Here is a 22,109-nt window from a genome sequence, read left to right on the forward strand (position 1 = left end):
GGCAGGGAGTCCTCCTGGCCTTGAATGCTTCTTCCAGGGAGGAAGCATCCAAAGCCCTGCTGGGCAACCTGTTCCAGTGTCTCACCACCCTCACAGTAAAGAATTTCTTCCTAACATCTAGTCTAAATCTCCCCTCTTCAATTTAAAGCCATTTCCCCTTGTCCTGTCACTACATGCCCTTATAAAAAGTCCCTCTCCAGCTTTCCTGTAGGCCCCCTTCAGGTACTGGAAGGCCCCTATAAGGTCCTCCTGGAGCTTTCTCTTCTCCAGGCTGAAGAGCCCCAATTCTTCAACTCATAGAAGGCAACTTTCTTACCTTTGGCTCTGTGTTTTTAGCTCTTTCAGGGTGGGGGTTATTTCTTGCAGCATTTCAACATGTTCCTGATTGCGGACTTGACCCATAACCTGAACTAACGTAAACAAAACTGTCTGAATATTATCTTGCCATGATTTATATTCACCCAAGAACTGCCTAACACTATTTTCATAGGGAACATCTTCACCATCTGCCAAAGCTGCTTCTTCATCCTGCAACAAGCACATACAAAAAAGGTGAGATGTTTATTCCATTTGCCAAAATCCAGCAACAAAAAGCATTTCTTAGCCTTTTCAGCCCCTCAGTTTGTCATGTGACTAAAAATAAAGATTACTTTAAGTGGTTTTATTTCAAGAAAATAAATTTGAACGGTTAAGTGCTTTACTGATGAAAAGCCAGGAAGATTTTTAATGGTACATAAAGAAAACATTTTAACTGTCAAATGAGGGGCTTAATTCAATCAGAACTCGATTAACCTAACTCTAGATCTGCTTAATCTCTAGAAATTCAAGTTTTGGACTCCATATGCATGAGCACATTTCACTTTTCCGATATACTTTAAAAACTACATCATTACGAGCATTGATTTTCCTTTACCTGTACTAACAAGGTTTTGAGCAGTAAGTTTAATAAGATTTCAGCTATACCTTTGCCATAGCCTTCAGTAGATGCTTGACATCTCCAAGTTGTCTATTATGACCCGTGAGCACAGTTTTAATATTATCTACCAGATTTTGAATAGTTTCACAAACTGTTTCAATCTGCTGTTCTCTCTCCGCCTGTACAGTTCTCTGTGTAGTAATTTCCTGTGTCAACTGCTTGTGGGCTGAGTGAAGCCACTCTGAGCTGCCAATAGGATGTTCAAGACCAGTGCCCTAAAAAAAAAAACACACCAGAAAAAATGTTCTGTAGCTCTACATAGAGACAAAACACAATTACAGCATCAGTGCTATTGTCAAAGTGTGTAGCAGCTAATAGAATGAACTCCACACAACCCATTAGGAGGTACATATGACATTATTTAGAAGAAAAATTGGAAATTCTGTTTATGTCAGGTCAGTAACGCCACATATTTTGCTTTGGTCTTCACTCACCACTCTCTGAAGCAGACGAAGCTCCAGTTCAGACACTGAGCTGTTGAACTGTGATGCAAATGAACACATTTGTTGACAGCGTTTGAGAAGTTCAAATAATGCAGCATCAAGATTTAAGGCTTCAGCTGTTCTAGTACGTAAACTTTCAAAGTGGATGATATTACTGCACAGGAAAGTAACCTGAAAATCAAGTGAGAAAGAAGACATTCCAGTTAAACTGCATATTACACAAACTGCATTTGTTCCATATACTAGAGGGAGAATTTTAAATAGAGCAGTAAGCCACTCTACTATAATAATAGTAAAATTTCAGGGTAATCCAGCCCTGTGGCAACTCTCCCTTAGTTGAATCCTATTGCATTTTAAGTGGGATTCCAAGTATGTGTTTATCTACACCTGCTTTTTAGAAACTGAGCAGGAAAAAAAAATCTACATAAATCCATTATTTCTAGTAGGAAATAACAAGTGAAACATTTCTCAGTTCAGTCCTACATGTACAGTACCTGACTTGCTCTTTGACTTTCTTTCAGGACAAGGCTTCTTCTTTCAGCAATAGTGGCATCAAAATCTTGCAAGACTGGTGCCAGTGCAGGATTAGCCCCTCCTGCCCACTTCAAACGCTGCTCAATGCTTGCTTCGAGTGCTGCTAGTTTCTCCTGCATCGGAGGAGAAGAAAAAATACACAGATCAATAAGTATCACATTAAGCCTATAGCTTAGAAGAAATTATGCATCTGTAACACATGCAGACACATTTCTAAGTGCATATATTAACACGGAATAAAGAAAATTTTGAGAGCAAAAGAAAATCTGGAGGTAGCAGGTAATACTGCAGCAGGTAATTAATAGTCAGATTGCAATACGCTGCTCAACAGTCTTCTCAGAAACAATAATACCTGAACCGTTGCAATTGAAGCCTCAATCTGGCTGAGTGTATGAAGTTTCTTCTTCATGTTGGCTAAAATTGCAGAACGGGGTGGAGGAGTAACAGAAATGGCTTGTGGACGACTGATAAGGAGATCTTCATGCTGCCACTTTAAGAGAAAAAACAAACACTTGATTGTTAGCAACTCATCACAAAATACCTTGCTTCACAAACAGCAATTCTAGTACTTTGTTACACCTTATAACTAAGGGTTAAAAGAGTAGCTGTCAAAAGGAGATACCAGCACACTTAAACCGAGTACTAAAAATTGTAAGTAGTTGTAACCTACACTTCACTGACTTGGAACTTTGTGTTGATCAGTCACTAATTTACTAGAAACTATGTATTCACATTTCCTTGATCTAAAGGAAAAGCCCATCAATATCTGGAAATAATTCACTTACGATGAATTAAAGACAGAATTTAGTTTATGGTCTATAAAATAGTTTAGTAGGTTTCTAACCATAACCTACAACATACTGTAAAGTAAACATTACTGGTACTGCAATACAGTAGGTGTGAAGTTCAAGGAATGTGATAGCATTGCCAACACAGAATGTTTTCATAATCTGCACTGTTATATTTTTCCATGACGTTAAAAGGAAAGCAAGGAGAGATTAACATCCACTGAAATAACCTAAAGCTCACTCAATAATACATTTCCTGCAGTGCTCAGAAATAGTAGCTAAAGCTCATTTTCCCCAGGCACAATTTGGAAGAAACATGAGGCATGGTCTTACTTGGAACATGGCAATATGCAGCTGCACTCTCTGAAGACTGGTCTTGCAAGATGAAATACTGGTTTCAAGTCTGCGCACCAGATCATGCTTCTTCCATGCTGTATCATACGAACTAGCTAGTACTGTTGCCCTGTTCATGACCAGCTGTGAGAACTTGCCAACCTGGATATTGTGCTCCACAGCTTTCTTGCACAGGTCATCCACAGAAACTTTGCTTTCTGCTCCGAAGTCTTTAGCTTCTACCTGAGCAATGATATCCACGCCCAAAGCACTGATGAAACTGCACAAAGTCAGTCCTAAGGCCTGATTTGGAAGGCCGATTAAAAGCTGTCTCACAAAGTCGGCAGTAAAAGCCTTGATTGGTTTGGCCATTTGATCTTCACTAAAGCAAGAGTTTCTGTAAAGGGCTTTTACGTTGACAATCTGAACAGGTCCGTTCACTGCATTCTGGTCATCAAGTGAACTGATTCCTTAAAAGAAAAAAAGGAAAAAAGGAAACATCTTTGTTATAAACTTCTGATGCATCTAGAAAGATATTATCAGACTTACAAAAAGAGGAAGATCATGGGAATTTATTTAAAAACTTCTGATTACTTCCCGTATTGGCAAGGTATATTAAAAAATAGCAACTACCTTCCTCCATTCTCAGAAAATAATGGGATGAGCAGCGGGCAAAGTGGCACTGAGCACTTAGCAACATTTATTTACCTGACAGTGTTTTAGAAAAGGTACCACAGAGTCTGAAAAACTCTTTAATTGTTTGCAGTCTCTTCAAAAAGAAGATTTCCTCCAGAACTTGACGATTATTGTCATCATCAAAGAAGTTGACCTGAGTGCTGCGGGCTTCCCTAATTATGTCGATCTTACGCCAAGCAACAGGTACTTCCATCTTGTTTAGCTGAGCAACATAAAGGAAATAATTTGTTTTGTTTTATAGAACTGTCATATGCCAAGCTCAAAGAGTACTTGGAGAAAAACAAATCCATACCTTTTCAATCAATAAACCAAACGCAGTTTCCACTTGAGCAAACATTCCATCAAAGGCTACCAAAAGCATCTGACCAGCTGACATTTTGGGAGTTTCATCAACAGAACCATTCCTCGGCTGAATCAGCTCACCGTACTGAGCATGAAGTACTCTTAAAGAAATAAAGTACATGTTTTTACTTAGTCTATAAAAATTAAACAGGAAAAGGATTTTCTTAAACTGATTGCTCCTACAGCTACAGGAGATTACAACTAAGGTGAATTTCCCACAGGTTCCTCCCCTCCCTGTATAATTGTCTGTTTTAATGTATATGTAGATGTGCACACCCAGAGATAAAACATGCATGCTTTGAACACTGTACTCTGCTGAAGGGTATTCTGGAGCACAAGAAGTCCATACTTCAAATACTCAAGTTTAGACAAACTAAAACGTTTCTGCAGTCTTCGTTCTCATACCTAAAAGAAAGACAAAGCGATTTACCTTGCAACATCAATGTAATGAGTGTGTGTTTCTTCCTCTAGTCCCATAGCTGCATTTCTTAAGTAGGCCTGAAGAGATTCAACCAATGTTTGCAAAGAAACTCCATCAGTTGTTTGTTCAATAAGGTTATCTAATTCATGGAGCATACTTTCTAAAGTATATTCTCCTTTCATTAAGCACCGAAGCGCTTCAGGGAAAATAATCTGCCGGAAGTTAGAATTCAATTCCTGCAGGAAAGGGAAAAGAAAAATAAGTTTGCCAGATGGTAATTTCTATTTAGTTATTTATTGCCAGAGACCTACTCATGCCACAGAAATCAGTCAACACAGAAAAGTCAAGGAAGCCAAGACTAAATCTCTCCCTAAACCCTAAATAATCACAGTAATATCAGAAGAAACAGCTTAGCTGTTTTTAAGCAAGAAGCTATTAAGAATGACTTAGATGAAACCCAAGAAATCTGAAGATGAGTGAAGATTTAACATAAAGTTAAGTATCACCTGAAGTGAGATGTATACTCCATTAGCTAAATGAACAGCTTCTGATGCTTCAATTGGGTTAGGAATATCTAAGTCCTGGGGTACAAGGTGACACTGCTTCAGCAACTGCACAAGGCAGGTAACATTCCCACTCATGCTGCAGAGCTCCTCTAAAAACCACGCTCCATCTCTTGACGTCAGATCAACCAGCTGCTCTCCAGCACTGGATGCTGCACCTTCCATCATCAGATTCCGCCTAGATGGATTACAACAGTTAGTTAGACAATGTGCCTGCTATTGCTTTCTCCATGTAACTTCAAACATCCCCTTTATGTGTTCTCAAACAGGAAAGCATACAAGAAAATTCACCTCGTCAGTGTACAAAGAGCAGAGATGATGACGCTTGCTAAGCTCAATGAGCCCTCCTCCCCGTTTTCATGAAGGAAAACTTTTATGCAGCGTTCAATTTCTTTCAGCTGCTCCTCACAAACAGGTACAGTAACTGCCTCCTGCTTCAGACGCTCCACCTGCCTGATAAGTCTGTTATTTATATCTGCTGCATAGCGCTGGAGAGTCATTTCTGTCGCAGTTATGAACTGGCACACACTTGGAGGCGGCTGTGGAGCATACTGCATTTCATACCTGTAAAGCAAAAGTACAACAACCAGCGTCACTCTTCTGCAGCTCTAGCATGTTACGTTCTGCTCTGCGGGAAGGAAAAATACTCCACACATGAACAAATCCTACATCACCTACTACACATCAAACCTGAAATACCACAGCAGTTTACAGCTATCAAAGTGACTCCTTCATAAAGCCACAGAATGCACTATATTTCATAACTACGTTTAAGGACAGAGGCCAAACAGTCCTCTAAAGGAAAGAATGAAGAGACAGTAAGGAACAGTAAAGAAAGAGGTTTCAACGTAAACATTTGAACACAATCTAGAACCTGTAAGCCAAGTAACAGCCTCATTTCAGAGGAAAAAGGAATTGAAAAAACATAATTGCTTGGAAATTTGGTTTAAGGAAGAAAAAAAGTAATTTTTTGTTAAGTGATTTTTTAAATACTAAACATTTTTAAACTCCCTGAATATCACAGCCCTAATGCTACACATCGCTATTAGTTTGTTCTTTACAGGACAAAGTTATCTGGTGTTGTTTTTTTTGGTTTTTTGTGGTTTTTTTTTTACAGTAAACATATTAAACTCCAGAAAAGTATTTTTAGAAGAACATTTTAATCCTTTTCTCCAGACTTCCAAAATTACAACTTAATCTTGTTTTGCTTTATGTTTAATTAAGAAAAATAATTTATTTTTAATCAGAAAATTAAAATCCTAAGGTAGCTGAAAATTAAGCTTTTCAAACACCCTATTACTCTGCCAACTTACTTCCTAAAGATATCCTGACAGCGCTCTATTGTCATGTTACAGATGAGTTCTTCCATCCAAGTTTTCCACTGCTCTATTCGGTGCTTCTGAAACACAGCTTTCGGATACTGAAGAGCCACTGTTGCGTAGTTGTGCAATTGTTCGAGGCAACCACGTAGAACAGATCTTCTCTGCTGGAGAAGAGCACCAACCTCCCCTTCCAATTGTTCACATTGACTGATGAGATGTGCCTGGCCTGCGTTTTGCAGAAATGCTGTTGCTGGTACATAACTCGGAGGACCTTTTAAGGCAGATAAGTAAAAACTTAGTTTTTAATTGTCTCTGAAGCATATAAATATTGAGTATTAATATAGTTTGGGTTTCAGTTTGTTTTACCTTTTATCTATAGTAAAGAAGACACTGAGATAAAAATTACTAATACGAATTCTAAACGTAAGAGAATCTCATACACAGCTAAGGCAAGATGGAAAGAAAGGCTCCTTCAGGCAGCTCAGAAGAAAAGCTCTGAAGTATTCTAAATCACTCTTTAAATAACCTAATTTTAAAAGATATATTATATAAAGGACCTTGCTTTTAAAGTTAGAAGATACTCATGAAGCCTGCTGGTATTCAACTCTAGTTATTTTCAAACAATTTTTTATAAATGTTTTAAAAACACACTATTTTATACCTAGGTCCATTTGTGTGCTAATTTCTTGAAGGAGACTTGCAAGTTGTGTTGCCTCTAAATTACTGAAAGCAGCTTGATAGTGTGTTATCCACTGCTCAAACTCATTCAGCTTCACCTGGATCGCCTCCTGGACAGCTCTTTGTTGAGTCTGCAACTGCGTGTGCTCAGAATACCTGGATTAGTGAAGCCACAGAATCAAGTAAATACTACAAGAAAATAGTAGAAAAAAAAATAGAGAATACAGAACTGTATTGAACAATGCTGCACTATCTCACTGACCAGAAAATATATATTATACATATAAAGTAATATTGATATTTTCCTCATCAATCACATGAAACTTAAACACTGTTAATAACTGAGTTCCTAAAAAATAACAACTGCATGCACATGAGCATATATCCATGCAGTTTTCAAATCCTTTGCTATTTTCAACTAAGCTTGTAAAATAACGTTAAGAATTAGGAACAGATTCAAAGATTTTTGTTCTATAAACCAGTAGCTGCAGATTATTTGAAGGCTTTCAGCCTATTCTATTTCTTGCACTGGGGGTTAAATGTGAAACATGGAATAGTGCAGGTAATACTGATGGAGCATGAACCCTAAGACTTAAGATCATTCAGTAGGAAAAATGATTCAATATTTCTCCTACACAAGGAAGGACCTTTTACTGTAAGAACAGATTTTACTCTGCTATTAATTTCTCTCAAAACCACCAACTCTATTAAACTGAGATTCCTGGATCCTCTGTACCTGTGCTGAAGTGTGTGAGAGGGATGATCCACTCCTTCTGCACCTTCCAGAAATTCTATCTCCTCCAATAGTTTTCCTTGCAATTTTTCTACATCTGTCAGCTGTTCTTGCAGGTTGAGATATTCTTCTAAACTACTGTCCAGCTTTGGAAGCACAGCCAGCATTTCATCTCTGTTCTTAAACCAGTTAACCTATAACCAAGATAATGAATTTATACGACAGGATCTATTTGAAACAGTTAAGGGAAAAAATGTTCATCAAGGATTCTCTCTCCAATTCCACAGGCCTAAAGCTTCACGGACAACATTTAGATGACACTATGACCCTATTTTTAAAGCCTTAACTTGGACCAAACATTAGAATGTGTGTTAGAGTTAAGCACACAGAAAATAAACACTTTCAAGCTCTGCATAGACACCCATCTAAATACAAATGCCACTTAGATATATTTTGCAAACCATTTCTAAGAGACAACCACCTCTTCCACCACTCCCAAATGTGAAGAAATGACAAGAAATTATACAAGCTAATTTGGTTATATCATAGAAAACGACTGAACTCACCTTTATCTCAGCCACTCTTGAAGAGAAGAGACTACGAGTAATATCTCTTTCCATTTCTCTTTTGCTTTGCTTGTTTTCAGCCTGCTGGCCGCCACCACCATACACGGCTCCTGCAAATCCTGCCTCACCCCCTGCTGTCCAGTCCACCAGAGGATCATAAACAAAAGCTTCAAGCAATGTAAGCAAAGTTTCTCTCCCACGCCGCATGATATGAAGGACCTGTATCATGCATTTTAAACAATCGTTTGTGTTCTCCTTGTGTAAAAGTCATCTTGCTTTTAAAAATCTCATGTTTGAGCAGCATCAATTACCCCCCCCCACAGGTTTGCATTCTAGCCTTCCACACAAACTCCAGCAACAGACACTTGAGAAAGAAAGGAGCCTCTATGTTCAGAGCTTATCCATTTTTAGTTTAAAAAACAAACAAAACGAGGATCTATCGCATTTGCAAAAGAAGAGTAAAGAAAAACTATGTGAGTGCCTAACAGGAAATGACCAGCTACCGTCCTCATGGAGGACCCACTTGGCATGGACAAAAAAAATAATATAGTCATTGGGAATCATTTCCTTTGGAACATGCAAGCTCTTCTTCAGTGAAAAGATCTCTAGAATAAAAAGCCCCAAAACATATTTGCTAAGATTTTGGATGACAACTTAATAAAGTTCCTTTATGTTGGGTGGGGAGGAAAAAAAAAAAATAAAAATCACTGTTTTCTTAAAAATCCATTAGAATTCTTACAGTAAGCTCGAACATTGGAAATTATTACTAAATTTTAGCTATTTAGAAATTCAGTTTACCTGAAAAAAAATATAAGAGAAGAAACAGTCTAGTTTCCTCTGTAGAAGAGGTTACTACACTGTTCAAATTTTGCCTTAACCAAATCACTTAGATCTGATGGCAGCATACATTTGGCTAAGCTATATATTACAGCAAGGTAAATCAACCTAAATCTCAAGACTTTATAAATCAACAGCAGAACGCTTCATAGCAGGCATCCAAGACTATATTTGGTAAGTGACAGCCCTCAGTTTTGTGCAAATTTCCAAACTTACCTGTTCACAAGAAAGCCTGAAAACCCCCTCTACTCCTGTCACTCCGAGTGCTGTTTCAATATTGTGAGTCATCCGGAATGGAACCTTCTCTGGTACCCTAAGGCTTTTCCCTTTAAGATAAAAATTTAAGTTGTTTCTTTTAATTGCCAAAAAAAGAAAGTTTTCATTATAATAACTTAAGGCATTTTTTAAATTACCTTTTTCAAAGCAAACATTATAATCTATGTGGACAACTTCTCCTGTAGTCATATCTATAAGAACATTATCCAGATGTCTGTCTCCAAGACCAATGATGTAGCCAACCATGGACATAACTGCAGTGGATCTTGCATAAGACTTTAAAGAGAGTTTCAGGAAAAAATTATTTGTGGGAATTCTCTGCCAACACATTGGACTGACTACCATCTTATAACATTATTTTTAAGTTCAAGACAAATCAAAGCCACAATACTCCAAGCTATTTTCTATATGACAGTATTTTACAAGAGCTCTCATTTCTTAGGTCAAAAATTCTAGTTTAATAATGTAAAGATATCAGATATATACACATTTTTTTATTCCAGATGGTACAACTACATTATTTCCTACCAACATTCCCCATTCTGCGAAACTCTGGCAGTGCTAGCTCATCTAACTGCGCAGCATCATTGCTTGATAACATCCCAAGCCTTTGCTGCCCCTCATCCCATTAGAAAAATATCTTTCAAAGGCAAAATATATTTGTTATAACTTACCTGTGTAACTCTCCACCATTCATCTGGTGTAGTACACGATGACCAGAGCTCCTTAGCTAGGAGATTTGGGGGAGTTGCTTCCATCAGTTCTTCTAGAACAGCTCTCATCACGTTCAAGGGCCAGTCACGACGCGACACATCAAGACTAAGCCCAACTGCCTTTAAAGCAGGTCCAATTTTACTGTAGTAAAGTTCACTAGGTCTAGGCACAATTCCAGGATTCTGAGGAGTCTGATAAGAATCCTGAGCCTAGAAGAGGTAAAAAAAATGCTAGTATACGAATCACAACTTGCATTACCACAGGAAAGTTTCCCATACTTACTCTGAATGAAAATAACATACAATCAACAAGCCCTCAACAATGACTTTACAGTGCAGAGAACTGTTTTGAAGTTCAAAAGCTGAGAAAACAAAGAGTCAAGACTATCTATGTTTTGGCCTAGCTTTAATCAGTATTTAGTAAGGTCAGTTTTGAAAACACTATGGTAAAGACTACACTGAAAATAGAAAAGGAGCAGAGGATGAGATATGAAATTAGAATACCTTAATCTAAGTTTAACTCTATTTGCTCAGAAACAGTTCTCCATGAATTATAGTGCCAGAAAAGTATATTTATGTTAACTACTATAATAAAAATACATATTCATGCATGCATATATATACACAATTGCACTGACATCTGGCAGTATCTCAATAAATGCAAATGCACAGACCCATCCTTCCCAACTGTGAACAAAAAAAAAGTATATATTAAAACTACGTTATCTAAGAATTGCAAAGCAAATGAAAATAAAAGTTTCCCTTTTTGAGTTGTCCCTGCATTGTAGTTACCTTCTGTGCTTGTAAAGCAGCTTCCCGTTGTTGCCATCGCTTGTAAAGACCAAACAAAGGCGTAGCTCCATCCACCCACTGGATCAAGCCTGATCTTGTTCCCAGAGGCGTCACAGAGTAGTGCCGTGCGTGAAACCTCGGTGTCTCTTGACGGTTAATGGTAGCAAACATTGTGTTCACAATTGATAGGAATTGCATAATTCTTTCATCTAGGTGCAAGTCTTCTAAACCTGTATTAAATTAGTTCACAATTCAGTTTCTAGATAAGAAAATTCCATCTTAAAGCCCAAAAAGCCTTTTCTGGAATGCTACTTCATTCCAGGCTACAAATAGCTTTACAAATTATGCAGATTAAAGATGAGTCCTTCAGCTTAAACCTTAATGTTTACTTAACATTTACCTACTAGAATCAGTTTATCATACCTCTCTGTGAGCAGTACACAAAACACTAACACAGTGAAGAGGTCTTTCCCTATTGAGGAAGACATGAATGAAGTCTTAAAAGATCTCTCCTGAGATCCTTAGGATTCTGGAAAAGCGCACCCAGTTAACCCTAAAAATATAAAAGATACTTGAAACTCCCTCAGCTTACAGCTTTGGAAGGCAAAAAGCCTTAAGCACATATGGTGAAGTGGAATAAAGGGAGGAACAAGCAGATGAAACGCGCTGTCCATATTATACACTTAGAAGATGGCTGTAAACATGCATCCTCCCAGTTCTAGTTTATCTGGTTTGTAACCAGAGATTAACTCGTTTGAGAAACTTTTCAATTTCTTACCTTTGAACAAGTATGGATAATTCTTCCCATCTGAACCCAGGAAAAGCAGCTTTTTAGGTTTGGTTTTGGTAGGCAGAATTGTGATGGTGCTGCCCACACTATGGATTGTGACTGTGTCTCTGGTGGATACTTCTCCAGGGAGCGCTATTTCAGTGTTCATCATGGCAGCCAACCAAGGACTGATTTCTTCAAGCCGTAAAATATAACTAGCCCGTTTCTGCGCTCTTTGCTGCAAACTCAGCATAACCTATTCCAAGGAAATGTTTTGGTTTAGGTTGAGGTTCACTTTAAAAGCTAGTGTTAAAAATCAAAAACAGACTTAACCGTCTTCTTCTTCTAGAAAGCATAGAGATTTTCTACAACTGCTTTTCATCCTTGGCACCTTACTAATCCATTTACAGTTTAGAATGAAGCTGAAACAAAATCCAAGAGAGATCTTTTATGAAGCAAATGCAGCCCGTCTGGTAATAAGCAACAAAGTCACAACTCAAACTCCTCAAGAGGTTTGTTCCTGCATTTATAAACCTTTCAGGTGTAGTCAAAGTCAGCAGCCTCCAGCAACCTCCCTCCGCTTTATACATCTCCATGCCTGCTTGCTTTGCAAAGCTGAAGGAACTCTGTGTAAACTTAAGTTTGTCTATCAAGCTATTTAAGTTGCTTCTGGATGTCCACATGGGCAACACAAAAGTTTTTGTTTTCCCTCAACATATAAAAAACTAAAACAAGATTACATAATTGAATAAGTACATTCAAGAAGGGCTGACCATTTGAAAGCTGCAGCACAGAAGAGCTATCACTCAGAATAACCGGAGTATCAGCTTGCTAGCATTTGAAGCTACTGAACTTAAATTACACAGATTCAGAAAGACAGAATTTAAAAAAACAGAAGCCCTCTACCCTCAAGTTGATATTAAAATAACTCCTTTGGGCAGAAGTGCAGTATGGCAGACAGTCAAGATATTAGTTAAGAGACAAAAGTTACTGTGCATATAATACCTCTTTAAAGGGGAGCCAGCTGCTTCCAGGTTTAGCAGGATTCAAAGGATTCTTAAGTTTCTCCAATGCATTTTCGATGGCACCTCCATAGTTATCCTGAAACCATTTCTCATGAGGAGTTTCTGTAGGAGCTGCAGTGATGCTCCGTACATGTTCCAAAGCAAATACAATGGGCTTCATTAGAGCTGTATGCTTCTCACGCATGATTGCTATCTTCTCCTCTCTATTAAATAAAAAAAACAAAAAAAAACCACAACAACAACAAAAGCTCTCTTAGTACCATAAAAACAAGTAACCTCATAAGTTGAGCATTAAAACAGGCTGCAAACAAAACATCAGAGAAATCACAAAATAATGCATCTCTATAACAAGGTCTCCAAGAACAACTGTATTAAAATGAAATGCTCCTCTGAATCATACCAGCTGTGGCATCAAAATGCTTCTGAATAAGGCCACTAGCTTACAGAGAAGCAGCTAGGACAGTACAAGTTAAAGTGCAACAGTTGATCACTTTGATGGCATGCCTTGAAAACAATCATCTGTAACAATTTTCCCTTGATTTAGCCCAAAGACATACTTGCGTAGAGTGTTGTTGTTTTGGACCCTTTTGACTTCATCTTCCAGTTGCTGAATCCTTCTGAGGACATACATGTGCTGCTGCAGTAAAACTCCCAACCAAAGTTCATCCCACAGAACTGTAACTCTGCGCAGCTCAGCCACCAGCATCTGAACCTACATAAAATAAATATTACATTACTTTCAAAAAAGTACTGAGACTTATATTCATACACAAATAGCTTAATAAAGATGACAGCCTAACAAAGTTGCACCAAACTTTCAGCAGTCTTACAAACAAGGTAAGTATTTTGCTGTTCAACATACATTAGAATTACTTACCTGCAATACCATTGTTGGATTTGCAGTTGAGAGTTTCTCCACAATTTTGCTATAACAATCTTGCATCATTGCTTGATCTTCATTTAATCCAACTTTTGTGTCATCTTTAGTACTTTCTTGAGAAGCTGGTGGACTCCCACCATCACATTCACCACCCAACAGTTCTTCTCCTTGAATATTACCCAGCAAAGTAGGGATAGCAGAAGGAAGCTTGTTCCCTAAATTTGGAAGAAGAGTAAATACAAAGGATGTTAAAATATTAACTATATTCTTCTGGCCTTCAAAGTCATATCGCTCGATACCTCGTTTTGAGTTAGAACTCCAAGTACTGGGACAATAACTAATGACAAAATTCAGAACTGATGTGCCAAACTGGTAAATGTCCCTCATACAGTATATTAGTTACTGAAAAAAAAAATTAATATCACTTTACCCAGTATAATAAAGCATGTTAGCTAAAATGCTTTGAACATTTGATATTTTCCTTTCATACCTGATGTTTGGGATTCACTGCTGAGTGAAATAGTACCCACTATTGCAGGATACAGTATGAGATGAGGAGAATCTTGAGCCACTCGACACAGTAAGTTGCAAATACTCTGACGAACATACACTTCTGGATGATTGAGGCGAGAGAAGAGCTGAGGAATAATACCTATACAAACAGGAGAGGAGGATGTGCTGTATTCTTTCCATACACTTTCAACAATGTACATTTTTAAAGCATGCCACTTATGCAAAGGGAGAATGTAAATGACCCTGAGATACCTTCCAACACTCTTCCAACACTTACAGTTCTACAACTGTGAAAAGTCAAGGCTCCCAACAAAAACATCCTCTTGTTTTAAACAACTGCCTTTTATGGCATAAGCAACTGAATTGCTTATTTAATCATAAAATTGAATTGCAGATCACATCAGTTCAATTAAGCACTAGAAAACTGATTTCACTGTTACATCATTTTTAGAAAAATAGGAGAGATACAACAATAGTTCCTGAAGTCAGTAAAACTGGACATTCCAAATGAACAAAGTTGGGTAGAAGTTGGCTTCCTCCTCCTCTGCTGCCTTCTATGCTAACTCTGTACCTTCCCTGGAGAATGTCCCTGAACAAACTGAAGCAGTAGTCTGCTGACAGACAACTGCTACTGCTTCAGCCACATACACTGATCTGAAACATATTTCAAGTTGTAGCGAGAGGGGAAAACACACACATTCTTTTAAGAGGATAAAATAATGTAACTCTCCTCAAACCACATTTTCTTTCTTCTTTCAGTGTCACAACATAGGAAAATCTGTACTCAAAGATCAGAATGCATGTCAGAAAGAACAACAACTTTAATGAAATTATTCAGGGGAGAACTAGCCTTCCTTCCATTGTGTTTAAATTTTTATTTAACAACAATGCAATGATAGGCTTCTACTTACATTTACGAAGACACATTGAAGTCGGTTTTAAGAGCTAGGCAACATATACCTACCTCTCCAAGGAGCAGTAGGTGTTGTTTCTAGCCCGTGTTCTAGATACTGTCTAAGCTCTCCAGCATGTTTTACAAGCAGCCTTAACAGTCTTAGGGTTGCCATCACAATAACATCATCAGTACTTTGCTCAGAAGTATTTCTTAAATGCAGCCTTGGATCATCTTCATCAAGTGGAACCTTAAAAGAAAGAAATACTCCTCTAATTTAAGTATATAGTTCATCTCATAATTTAGAAACTTTTATATTTGAACTTCCCTATCAGCACAACACTAACCTGACCAGCATTGAGTTTGAGAAAAGTGAAATATGCACTGCAGGAGAGTTTATAGAGACTGAAGATTCTGTCTACAACTTTCCTCCATACTTTAATTAAACCTTCTGTTGCATTTTCATCAAGATCTGAAAGCCAGGGACAAGTTGTTAATAATTGACGCCATATAACATCCACCATATCATCTTCTTCATTGTCTTCATTTTCAGTGATTTGCAGAGTCATATCTTCATCCTAAGTACAAATAAAGAGATAACAGATTTGACCAAGTCTTCAAGCCTTCTCTACAAGGATCCATTAGTTTTTAATCCACTCTTTTTGCTTGTGCAACTCATCCAACTGCACTGTGTAACTGTACTACCACAGCCCATGTACTACTTAACTAACAGCTGCTTTCTTTAGAGAACTTGTATATTGTTTGAACTTTAACTACAAAACACTTACAGAAGTTAATATGAAACACAACTAGGGGAAAGAAAATAAATCACAAAGCTGAGCATATTTTAAGTAGGAAAATTCACACTTACTTGAATCCCAGCTGGACGACACACTGCTTGCCCAAGAATCCCATAAATCTTCTCTTTGTCCTCCTCTGTAACGTTGTCTGGAAGCAAGCTCTGAACCTCAGATTTTTCCCGGGGCAGCAGACGAACACCTTCTCCCTGACTGTAACATTTAATAAGTCATGTTCTTATTTGAGGAGCCCATTAACATTACATACATAGAACTTGAAAGATAAATCTTCATCCTTGATCACATACAGAAACTCGCTTTTTGAAAGGTCAGATCAATAGTCATAGTTCCTTGCTCACATCTAACTTTTGACCATAAAGTACTACCATCAATAATACAATGCTAAAGCTCATCTTAAAAAAAAATAATAATAATTATGCTGTAATTATGCTTTAACCATTAGGATGAATTTACCTGGCATTATCAACTACTTTCCGGCCCCATCTATAAGCCCAACTAGCCAGGGCTGCCCAAGATTTGGCCACTTCAGGTGCCTGTACCGAAGACAAGTGATACAGCTGTCCCAAGATAAAGTCAGGTTCTCCAACTCCAATATTTACTGCAAGAGAGAAAAATGGAGCAACATACATTACAGTGTAATACATACATCTGACTTCCTCAACATACAAAATAACAGCAAAATATTCTAAGTACATAACTCTTTTTGGCTAAGTTAGTACCCATACGTAAAATTTCCCAGAGCAGTTCTTTTTCAGCTCTGGCACTGACTGCAGAACAGTTTTTCAGTTGCTAACAACCACTGTCTGTACTCTACGATTGCTTTCACTGTCACAGAAGGATGAAACTGAAGGAAGAGGCTCATCATCTCCAAAAACAGGAAAATATTATGCTTCAGAAAGCAGACTTTATGAAGTAACTAAGCTACGTAAGTGCATTTCGAGTTGAGTATTTCTCTTCTTCAAAGTTAAAAATGAAAAGCCCTTATCATCCAATAACTGTTTTATCATTTCTGAAGTACATGTAAAAATCCACATTTAAATAAGGAATTATCTTGTCATCTGAAGAAAAATTCAAGAGCTGAAAGCAAACAGAAGCATGACAAGATTGTATATCCTCTTCATATAAAATAAATACATTACAGTTTCATGTTCAGGAAAGAAATAAAGTGACAAAATATCAGGAAAGAAATATGAAATGTGAATTATTAAGGGTTGATTTCTTTAATAGTGTATACATAACTGTTATACAAAAATACACTGTTTATATGTACTTAAAACAAATATGCATTTGATTATTTGTTCTTTATAACTAGCAGGATCCCTCAGTGTAACCACCAGTAATTAATTTAACAAAATATAACTAAGCAAGAAAACTCTACCTGTAGATTCACTTTCAATCCTGGGATATTCCTCTTCCAATGTATTAACAGCTGGGAGATCAATCAACGTATATATGTTTTTAGACAAGGTAGACAGACCAGTGTGATTCTGCTGCTGACGAGCTCTATATACTTGTTTTAACTGTCCTGAAATCTCTTTCCATTCTGCTTGAATCCATTTAGCCAGCGTAAGAATAGATTTAGCAACTGCATATTCAGCCTTGGCAGATTTGCAAAATGATATGGCACAAGAACTCAGCATTTCCATGGCATGTGTTGACTGACCTGCACATTATGAAAAGCGTTATTTTCAGTAGTGTTAATTTCATTTAAAACACTTTTTCAGAAATTCAGTATTTTCAGATACAGCTCATAACAATGTATCTTAGAAAGAAAACTCAGATTGAGACAACAATTAATAGGATGAAAGCAATTCCTAATGATGCTGCCCTATTAAGACTTACTCAAGGTCAAAGGATTTAGCCTGGTCATGAATACAAGAAGCTCAAGCATCTACAATACCATTAGCAGAAACTCACCTGCTGTGTATAACAGTTTTGTTTTCTCGATATCAAGTTCAGGACCCCACTTTTCATCAATCTGACCTGGTGCAGAGAGTTTCTTAAAGTGCTGGACTAAGTCCTGCGCAGTGGTGGTTTTTCCCAGCTGAACTTCACTGCACTGAGCAAGTAAACGTGTAGCCAGGGCAATATTTCCTCGCTTTCGTGCAAATTTTGCTGCTGTTAAGCCCAGCTCCATTAGATGACTCTTAATTGGGACTGTTGGCTCTGAAGAAGAAAGCAAGACATACTAAGCACAGTTAGTTTAAAAAACAACACAGTCATTTTATCTGGGGTCTAATTTCTCTCCAACATAGGAGCATTTTGTAGACTGCTGTCAGTAAAGAACTTGGCCAACTCTTTTGTATTGCCTAAAAATTCCTTAAGACATTTCAGTGGCTTTATTATTTTTAATCTAGAAATGCACTTCCATGGTTTTCATGACCATTTTTAAGTAGTGAAGCATTCAAAAGTGAAATACTCAAAGTACAATGAGATGAGCAAGTAAAGTGCAATTAGAAGAATGAACCCAGGACTCACATTTTCTTAAAAAGAGCCTGCATTGCAGAAGTAACTGAGAGACCTTGGTCAGGGAAGACATCTAAATAACAAAACCTTGAATACAAAAGCTAATTTTAGTAATACAAGATGCAGCTCTCATGTTTAAAGGAAATTTAAAGTTTAAATTCTGTATAAAACAATTTTTAACACTTAAATAAGAGTTTATATACCTTTAAGTTTTTCCATCAGTTGATTCTGGTACACTGTGTATCTCAGTGCATGCATCCACGGCCTCACATCATGCTGCTTACATGACCTCAAAGCATCATTGAAGAGAGGTATAAGACAGTCCTGAGAGTGGCATGAAGGTTGTACAGATGTCAGAGAGCTTAATAAATATTTTCATTTATTAAAAGCAAAGACTACTTCAGTGCAAAGCAAGTATTCTTACTGTCAGTATTAGTAGTCAAAAAGCATGACTAACTAGCAAAAAGCCAATATATAATATGTAGACCTATGAAGACATGCTTGATTTTGAGAGGACAACCTTAAGAACAAGCTCAACAAGAACAACTGTTCCTAGTCACACTGTTCAGAAGACAGGTCACCTATGTTCACTGCAGTTTGACACTGAGTCTTCACTTGACAAAGTAATTGTTTTCTTAATAGTTGAAGGTTACTTTCATGACGTTACTGCAATTTTATTGTAAGTTGCTTTTCAAAGAATTGTTGAAAGAAGTGATGTATTTATGGTTATGGAAATCTGTCTGAAGTGCAAATTTAAAATAAAACAAATGGGTCAAAGAACTTTAGAAAACTAAAAGGGCCTTTTAACAGTGTGATTAACATGGGCCAGAAAGAAAACGTTCTCAAATCGCCAGTGAGATTTAGATCAGATACCAGGAAGAGTTTCTTCTTGGTCAAGCACTGGACTGGGCTGCCAAAGAAGCAGTGGAGCTCCCATTCATTGAGGTAGTTCTGACTGACATTTGGACTTGACTATCTTGAAGGTCTTCTCCAACCTCAGTAATTCTTTATTTCTACATTCTGCATTCAATACTTCATAACACAGCTACAGAATTAGAAAGCTGTTAATCAAATTAACATTTTAAACATGCAGCCATACCTCTGATGTCAGCCTGTTGGATACAGTGTTTTCTAAAGCAGAAGAACAATACAACTGAAGAGTGCTCAACACTGGTAAAGACTGAGACACGGTGAGCGTGGAAAGTCTTAAAGGTCCAATAGCTATTCGTGATGTTTGTTTTAAGTATTTTATAACATTTCTGAAATAAAAGTAAACAGCAATTTTCATTAGCTGGACTATGTGCTAGAAAACAGTATTAAAAATACTGAATAAAAAAGCAACTCCAACATCTGCATATGGATGATCAAGAAATCATTCAAAAAACCATACACAAGACACAGTTTGACTCAACTAACAAACTAAGTTAAATACCAATTTATGTCCCCTGAGTAAGTTTATACCTCATAACAAACTAAGCTAGGAGTCAACAATCCTATAAATGCTGAAGGACTGATTATGCAGTTCACAAAGTTTCATTTGAAAAATAAGAACAGCTTGTCATAGTACATTACACTCATTAACAGCATGCTGCAACTTACTCAGATATTGACTGCCACTTTTGCTCCTGTTCCATGTGGTTTACAGCTGTCGCCAGACACACTGAACTTCTCAGAAGTTGTACTTCAACTGCTTTTTGAAGTTCTCTTGGGTCAGGACTTAACATATTAGGAAGGAGCTTCTTCATGTCTACAAAGAGATTTAAAAAAAATGAAACTACATTGAATTTCCAAATATCACATGTTAAGAATGAATTTTTGAAATCTTAGGGAAAAATAAATAAATTACTTTTACATGACTATCCATTCATATTAAGATTAACAAGTTACTTACAACACACTAACTCCAGAAAATACACATTTTAAACATTACAAGTTATTTTTTCAAATTATCATTGTAAATCATTTTGAAGCCGAATTCATAAAGGTTATATCAATCCACCAAACATAGGAAACTGCATTCAGAAGCTATAGTTTGTCACACAGATAAATGCAAAAATATCTACTTTAGAAATTCAAATAATGTCATTTTTTATTTGAAATAACATACCTATTTTTTCTTTGGATCCTCCTGCAAGCAGGTTGATATTTTCTCCTGGTAATAATTCCAGTTGTTCAGTGCATTCAGTAAGTTCACCAGACTCAAAGCTGCTCAGAGATCTGCAATTCAATTTTTACAGGTTTATTTTCACATTTCTTGATTCATCCAGAAGCAAAATCTCTCTTATTCAAACAGCAAAAACAAAAAAAGTATCAAAACACTCAAGTTTCAATAAATCATAAATAATAATTTCCTAACTATTCCTTGCTGACTATGCAAGAATTTAAAAACAAAAACAATTTTTATTATTTTCTTAATGCATAGAAAGTAAGCTTTGACTTAAATGAAGTTCCATTCCAAATAACTTCAATGTCAAATATTTACAGGCCATACAGATAAGTATGTTTTCCTCCCCTAGAAATGAGACTTCCTTATCACACCCTTATTTCAATGACATTATTACTAAGGTCCACAAGAACTACAATAACGTAAGACACTGCTGAATAAATGAATTAAATTCTTACTTTATGTAGTTAAAATCTGCTTTCAGATTGATTGAGGTATTACTCGTGCTTTTCTTCAAGTCATGGACCATATTTTGCCATTCCTGAACAGCAGACCAATCAGCAATTGAAATGTAACATTCACATGCCTTGTTACCCAAGTAATTTATAACTTCAGGTGAAGAGTCACTTGGCTTAGTCAAAACAGTTTTTCTAGTTTCTCCTGTGAAACAACAACAAACAGTTGGTACATCTAAATATATTTATGTGCTTTCAAATATTAACAATATTGCTCAAACGTAATGCTCACATCTTTACTAAAGAAACATTCTTTTCAACTGTTACATAATAGTTAAGAAAGGACAGAGTGAAGGAAGAATGCTTGGTTTGTTTTCTCCTGGCTGGGTTTTTTGTTTGCTCGTTTTTATGAATATACAGGGTCTTTTCAAGGGAGGTTTTGGAAAACTTCAGTCCATGTCTCTAATGAAGTTTTAAAATAGGAAAACAGAAGGACTGAATTAGGAACAAAGAATCTCTCTTCTCAAAGATGAAACAGAATACTGAAGCAAAGTCTCAGCCTAGAAAACCTTTAATAAATAGTGCAGCTATAATACATTTATGTAGTAAGCACTAAGCCTTCAGTTATGATGATCTAAATTTAAAATTAACTTCTAAAATACAAAATATTTTACCAATTAATCTCATTCAGCTAGACATACAATACTGCAAACTGTCATATGCATATGTGACTTTAATTTCAATGGCATTAAGTGATTAAATTTAACTGCAGGCAGAAATAAGTCAAAAATAAGAATCAGATGCTATAATTACCAATGAATGTTCTCATTTTATACACAGGAGAAACCAACACATACTGACCATTCAAGGAGTGCTTTGGGCTGGCATTATTCACACTGTTGGAATTGGCCAACTTCAGAACGGTTTTGTCAAAGCCTGATATGCAGCAATCTACTCCTGTCATGGCACACAGGTGCTCCTGGTACTCCGCAGTTGCTTTTTCAAACCTTAAATAGTTTAATACTTTTTGTCAACCCTTTACAGAATCAATTTTCTTTTATGTAAAGTGATGTACTTGCAACATTTCTTTACAACAACCCAAATATTCATTGGC

General features: G+C 36.8%; 1 protein-coding gene across 4 annotated transcripts in view; it reads right to left on the reverse strand.

Annotated features, from left to right (window-relative positions):
- The window catches only part of SMG1 (SMG1 nonsense mediated mRNA decay associated PI3K related kinase), a 54,226-nt gene that overhangs the window by 2,967 nt on the left and 29,150 nt on the right, over window positions 1-22,109 (reverse strand). For all 4 annotated transcript variants that reach the window (XM_015876712.2, XM_015876711.2, XM_015876713.1 and 1 more), the window contains 36 exons: window positions 21,857-22,002; window positions 20,999-21,200; window positions 20,484-20,593; window positions 19,976-20,123; window positions 19,476-19,635; window positions 18,580-18,700; window positions 17,828-18,076; window positions 17,289-17,573; window positions 16,364-16,508; window positions 15,964-16,102; window positions 15,440-15,670; window positions 15,165-15,342; window positions 14,178-14,339; window positions 13,685-13,902; window positions 13,365-13,519; window positions 12,788-13,010; window positions 11,792-12,038; window positions 11,014-11,243; window positions 10,183-10,431; window positions 9,646-9,784; window positions 9,449-9,558; window positions 8,396-8,614; window positions 7,833-8,023; window positions 7,080-7,252; window positions 6,410-6,689; window positions 5,388-5,660; window positions 5,040-5,274; window positions 4,543-4,769; window positions 4,063-4,213; window positions 3,783-3,972; window positions 3,075-3,544; window positions 2,306-2,443; window positions 1,914-2,066; window positions 1,411-1,590; window positions 964-1,191; window positions 317-528 (listed from right to left, as the gene is read on the reverse strand). In XM_015876712.2, coding sequence (XP_015732198.1) covers window positions 317-528; window positions 964-1,191; window positions 1,411-1,590; window positions 1,914-2,066; window positions 2,306-2,443; window positions 3,075-3,544; window positions 3,783-3,972; window positions 4,063-4,213; window positions 4,543-4,769; window positions 5,040-5,274; window positions 5,388-5,660; window positions 6,410-6,689; window positions 7,080-7,252; window positions 7,833-8,023; window positions 8,396-8,614; window positions 9,449-9,558; window positions 9,646-9,784; window positions 10,183-10,431; window positions 11,014-11,243; window positions 11,792-12,038; window positions 12,788-13,010; window positions 13,365-13,519; window positions 13,685-13,902; window positions 14,178-14,339; window positions 15,165-15,342; window positions 15,440-15,670; window positions 15,964-16,102; window positions 16,364-16,508; window positions 17,289-17,573; window positions 17,828-18,076; window positions 18,580-18,700; window positions 19,476-19,635; window positions 19,976-20,123; window positions 20,484-20,593; window positions 20,999-21,200; window positions 21,857-22,002 — 7,167 coding nt within the window. The remainder of the gene's footprint in view (window positions 1-316; window positions 529-963; window positions 1,192-1,410; window positions 1,591-1,913; window positions 2,067-2,305; window positions 2,444-3,074; window positions 3,545-3,782; window positions 3,973-4,062; window positions 4,214-4,542; window positions 4,770-5,039; window positions 5,275-5,387; window positions 5,661-6,409; window positions 6,690-7,079; window positions 7,253-7,832; window positions 8,024-8,395; window positions 8,615-9,448; window positions 9,559-9,645; window positions 9,785-10,182; window positions 10,432-11,013; window positions 11,244-11,791; window positions 12,039-12,787; window positions 13,011-13,364; window positions 13,520-13,684; window positions 13,903-14,177; window positions 14,340-15,164; window positions 15,343-15,439; window positions 15,671-15,963; window positions 16,103-16,363; window positions 16,509-17,288; window positions 17,574-17,827; window positions 18,077-18,579; window positions 18,701-19,475; window positions 19,636-19,975; window positions 20,124-20,483; window positions 20,594-20,998; window positions 21,201-21,856; window positions 22,003-22,109) is intronic.

Source organism: Coturnix japonica, chromosome 14 (assembly GCF_001577835.2).
Source record: "Coturnix japonica isolate 7356 chromosome 14, Coturnix japonica 2.1, whole genome shotgun sequence".
NCBI lineage: Eukaryota > Metazoa > Chordata > Aves > Galliformes > Phasianidae > Coturnix > Coturnix japonica.